Source organism: Alligator sinensis, unplaced genomic scaffold, assembly GCF_000455745.1.
Source record: "Alligator sinensis unplaced genomic scaffold, ASM45574v1 scaffold250_1, whole genome shotgun sequence".
Classification (NCBI taxonomy): domain Eukaryota; kingdom Metazoa; phylum Chordata; order Crocodylia; family Alligatoridae; genus Alligator; species Alligator sinensis.
Window position 1 is genome coordinate 4,426,527 of NW_005841888.1, and position 5,640 is coordinate 4,432,166.

Sequence of the window (5,640 nt, forward strand, 5' to 3'; positions counted from 1 at the left end):
AATTGGGTTAGAGGCATAATCTTTGGGGGTTGTACAATTCACTTTATACTGAAGCAGTGCCTAAAGGCATATGCAACGAAGCTAGAAGCCTTACTTATAAGCTAGCTATTCTATGCTTTCTAACTCAGAAAGATGATACAGCTCGTAACAGACAGATCGGTAAGATCCCGTCGAACCAATCTAATAGAGCAGAGGCAGAAATAACAGGATTCCCTTTGCTGAGGCACCAAATGACCAAGAAGAGTTCCTTTTGTAATCTCACAGGTAGCACACCTTGTCACAATATATAAGAACAAGAATGATTTGTATGTATAGGCACTTGCACATTTAATTTCAGACTCATTATATACATCACTCACTAAATTTAAGATAAATGATAGCTCTGCAGACAGAAACCAAAATATTTAAAGAAATTGTAAGACCGCACAAAGTAATCTGAAAATTAAAATTATTCACGAAGACAGTATTTTGTTGCAAATATTTACTCAAAAAGTAATATTTACAGCAGTGTTTAATAGCTGTTCAAAACATTTAACATTCATTAAAAACAAAACTGAAAGTCAAAGCATTCTAAAGGATTCAAAAGGAGCATTTTAATTAAGTTTGTTAATATTTCAGAGCAAGCTACTGTTAATCATATTATGCATTCCAATACCTTGCTGCTAGCTACATAGCAAAAAAAACCCCAAAAATGTTTTTCACCAGCCATATTCTTGTACATAAGTTAGACTACAAAATGTCCTGAAATCAAATTGTACATCTCCGCTTTATATGCCCTTGATTTTTGTAACAGTTAGCAAGTAGCAGCTGCAAAAATGGCAGAATACATGCCAGTCTGTTTCCAGTTCATTTCATTTAAATTTCTACATTAAACCATACTTTGGTTTGACTTACAGGCCACTCTTATGGGTCTACCACTAATTAAAATCATTAAAACAACAGTAATGGCCTAACAGCTACAGTACTTTGAGCAGTATGTCCTACTTTATACAATGAGTACGTCAGGTATTTCTGCACAGCTTGCACACTGAAAAATCCACAAATATATATTTATATTGTAATAATTCCACTTTCACTGAAAGTTTAATTAAGATAAGCTTACAGCCTGGCAGAATTACACCTGTACAGAGGTGCATAGATTCATACAGTTCTGGCTACATGCTTTGACAGACAGGAATGTGACGTCAAATCCAAAGTGGGTTTATGTTTATCCAAACTCTCAGTAGACCAATGCACCATTGTGTGAGCATGCTCTATTTCAGCACTACAATCTCATTTATTTAAAACCTTGCTGTTAAAAGGATTCCTGCATGGGGACTATCTCATCTTTTCTTCTTGGCTAACAGCAGATCACCTTCACCTTACCCTAGGAAATATCACCGGAAAAAACGTGTTGTTTCCATTTTTGAGTGTCTCTTCCAATCTTTCGGATACATGTGAATACATGCTATACTTTATACATTTAGAAATTCAGTAATCTAGGTTGTATATTTGTATAAACTGCCTTCTTCATAAAAAAAAAAACCCAAAAATTGATCTCTTCTTTTTCTATCTCAATACTCTGATCGTCATCAATGAGCATACCCATCAAGAATGGCCCAAGGCATTGTTACCATTATTTATATTAAAGCTGAATAAAGGTTAATCTATATTTTCAGCTTTCTTCATTCTCATCCGTCTGGTTTACAGTTGTCTCTACACTGCTGGGACTGCTTCCTTTAGAAAAGTCATCCGTTTGTTCAGAAACCAGTCCAGTTTTCTTTGATGAAGATGTAACATTACCTTTCTGAAGTATTTCTGTAGCTTCATGCTCTAGTACCTCTGAGGGAGTCAAAGGCTCCAAATGAATACTGCCTTGTTCGCTAATGTCAGAACTAATAGATTCAGGTTCATCTCTTTTTCTTAAAAACTGCTCAAAACTAACATCTTCACCCAATGTCAGTTTTAAGTCCTTGGTGTTCACTGTTGAAATTGTAGTTTCACCCAAGCTATCCTCTTTATTCTGTTCATTCACGATGGCATTTTCTGAACTTGGAGAAGTTTTAAGTTCAGTTGTATCACAAGTATGCTTTTGTTTTTCTCCTATTACTTGATCACTGTTTTCTGAATCACAACACGGTCTTCCCTCACATGCTGAGTTCTTTAAACAAGTGTCCTGGAGCACTACATTGGAGGCATCTTCCGTATTTGACACTGATGTATTTTCTTCAATCTTTTCCACTGATGAGCCTCTTTTACTTTGATTTCCATTGCATTCTTTTGCTTCCTTTGAAGTGTCATTTGCTTGGCTGCTGGAAAAAAAACCCAAATAAACTTAGCATTCTTAGCTAACATAAAACTATTTTAATATACAGGTCCTACACTGCAAAGTTACTCTCTATAGAAATGACACTGTAGAGTTTCATATTTGTTTTGTCTTATCAACTTACATAGTAAAATGTACTCTATAATAAGTGTTTCCTTCTATACAGCCCTGCAAATTAAACCTTACATCTAATAGTCTAGTTCAGGGGTCAGCAACCTTTTACTAACAGTGGGTGGCAGATTGTGTCCCAGATGAAGGCACAGGCCAACATACCCCTTCCAGCCATTTCAGATGTCCCTGTTCTATATGGAAGGCTGCTCTTTTCTCTGCCTAATGCAGTGTCAGCCAAAAAACGTTCTGCTATAAAGTGTGGAGAACTAAAATTTGAGTGGATAATTTGCCAATAACATTGATCAAAGGCTGCAGTGCGGGCGAGATGAAGCTTCTGGAAGAAACTGGTGTGCTGTTAGTAAAATGTGGAAAGAGGAACATGGGTTGGACTGGACAACTGGGGATCTCTTAATAAACTACATACTGGATCAGACCCTTGTGGGTTGGATCCAAGTTCTCTGTGGGCTGGATCCAGTCTGCAGGCCATAGTTTGCCAAACCCTAGTAGTCAGTTTGGCTTCTTTCCTTCTTCTTGCAATTTAATACCCATCACAAAGGTGTAGCAGGACAAATAATGCCCTTCATTATACCCATGCATTCCCATTTCTTTTTTTCCAAACTGCAATCTGTGAGACAACCTATTCTATTGCATAGTCTCTACTGAACTAATGCAAATCTAACTATTTTCAACTTACTAAACAATTCTGAAGGTGACAAACAAAAAAGCCTGTTCATGCAGCATCTTGACCAACTGGCTCTGTGTAATGCCATCAGCAATAGAAACTTACTTTAATCATTAAAGTGAGCAACTGTGAACCTCAATTCCCACAAGCAGCAAAACATTTTACATAGTCACTTTTCAGAGTAAAACTGTATTTTTAATTAACCCAAATATTAATAATGTAAGCAATGTCAATGAGCAACTTACATAATAAATCACAAGTCATAGCACATAAGACACATCTTTAAAGGGTATTGGTTACACCTAGTTTTAATGCATCATTTTAAAAAATAGTATATACTCTTCTAAAACGGACAGGAAAATCAGAATGCTCCAAACAAAAACTAAATTATCTCTTCGGAACTCAGTTTATATAGAAAGTCAAACACCAACAGCACATTTGATTTTCTAGTCCTATCATTCAGTTTAATCTGATCATACATACTGATATATCACTGATTTAAGACATCCTTGTAAAAGTGCTTCCCATTTGTTATGGGACTACTTGCTTCATTGCTATACATGCAGTGAGGAGTTGTGTTCAGAATTTTATTTGTTCAAGAAGCTTCATTTCTAACATTTCTAGTCTGAAAGAAGCCAACACTACCTGAAAATGTTGATTGTGATGGATAAAGAAAAAGGGGAGATGGAAAACTTATACAGCTGGACTACTTGGAGGTTACTCTCAATTCAGTTTTTTAAAGTTTAATTTTAAATTGTAAATAATCTCCGTATGGCATGCAGCCATGGGATACACAAGGCATAACAGAATAGTAGGAAGTATTTTTGTATCAAAAAGCATTTGTATCATGTATTCAAGGAGTTTACAAATGACTTGAAACTACTTTTAGCTAAAATCACCTTTAATATTGGCTAAGCAATCCATGTAGACCATTGTTAAACCCTTAAAAATAATTGCCACTATTTGGATTGGTTGCCTAAGTCTAGCTAATACTGCTTTAGCATGAAGTAGCATAAAACCAAGTTTTAAACCTCTTCAGGAAACAGTTCAAATGCAGACCAACACCCAATGGCTTTTTATTTGTCTAGATAAATATCAGTTTAGGGTGTTGCGGTTCTCCTGAAACAACAGATAAATAAGAAATAACTGTTTTTCTGGTATTTTGTTTTTATAAAATTTGCAAACTGCAAATCCACACACATTGTTTTACAAACTTAGAAACAATTTCATTGATCCCCTGTAATAAATGACACTGCAGTCTAGCTGAATGCTAGAAGAAAATAAGTGTTATTTTAGCCTGGACACTACATGTTACACCAAAATTTAGAAGTTACTCTACTTTCAAGCTTTAAGTTAAATCATAAATATCTAATCAGCTTGTAATTTATATTGCATTTAAAAGGCAATAGGAATTGTTGTGCATAGTATAAGACTGACAGAAATTCAGCATTCAAGAACATTTTTTTGAAGTCAAGAAAAAAATAAGAGGCAATCAGAATTTAAGTTTCCCTATATTGTCACACCAACTTGTCCCATTCATATTCTGGAGGAAATAATTCAAGAGGTAATTCAGCCTTCATGCCCAACAAATCATCTTCTGCTGAAACTGTCTACGTTACTACTTCTTTGCCTTTACATTTATATATTTGAACACCTTTATATATTTAACATTTAGTTTACCTAAAATCCATAATTACAAAATAAAAATAAAAAGGATTCCAACCCTCCCAACTCTGCCAAGGCATGCTAGGAAGAGAGACAGACCTTGTAGAAGTTAGAGGATGAGAAGTTCCAGTCCAGGATCTTCCACTCAGAATGCCATGGCTAAGGATATTAAATGTCCCTTAGAATATTACATTCAGTGTACTTATTCTTCAAAACATTTGAGTCAATATAGTAGAAAAGAATAAATGACTAGGCCTGTGCAAAGTGGCTAGTATTCGCTTCGGATTCAGATTTGGCCGACTTGGGGGACATTGATTCGATTTGGTGATTCGAATCACTGTCCTGAATCAATTTGGCCGAATATGATTTGGAGATTCGGCTGCTGCAGCTAAATCTCCAAATCACACAGGCCCATCCCCTGCCTGTTCTCCCAGCCCCAGCAATGGCTGCCCTGCCTGCCCCAGCTCCTGGCACTTTGGGGAAAAAAAAAAAGCCCTGACTCACCAGGTGCTGCCCGGTCGGGGGCTGATCCCTGCTGCTGCCCACTGCCCTATGCTGTGTGGGGGGCTCTACACGAGCCCTCCGCCCACTGTCTCAGCCCCCCACCATGGGTGCCCAGCCCACCCCAGCTTCAGCCCTTTAAAAAAAACAAAAACAAAAAAACCCTGCCACTCACTGGTTCCTGCCCAGCAGGGGGCGATCTCCACTGCCCCCCACAGTGTGGGGGGGGGCTCTGCATGAGCCCCGCCGAAGCCCCAAGGCTGCTGCAGAACCCAGGGAGTCCGGGATTTATTTTTTCTTAAAGTGCTAGGGTGGGTGGAGCAGTCATGGGGGGACTGGGACAGCGGGCAGGGGTCAGGGGGTTCATGGCAGAGCC

General features: G+C 37.7%; 1 protein-coding gene across 1 annotated transcript in view; it reads right to left on the minus strand.

Moving 5' to 3' along the window:
• Nucleotides 1-321: 321 nt before the first annotated feature.
• Nucleotides 322-5,640, minus strand: part of ZNF280D (zinc finger protein 280D) — a 20,971-nt gene continuing 15,652 nt past the window's right edge. Inside the window, exons 6-7 of the mRNA XM_025197075.1 lie at nt 4,863-4,922; nt 322-2,288 (exon numbers count right to left, since the gene is read on the minus strand). Coding sequence (XP_025052860.1) covers nt 1,655-2,288; nt 4,863-4,922 — 694 coding nt within the window. The 3' untranslated portion in view covers nt 322-1,654. The remainder of the gene's footprint in view (nt 2,289-4,862; nt 4,923-5,640) is intronic.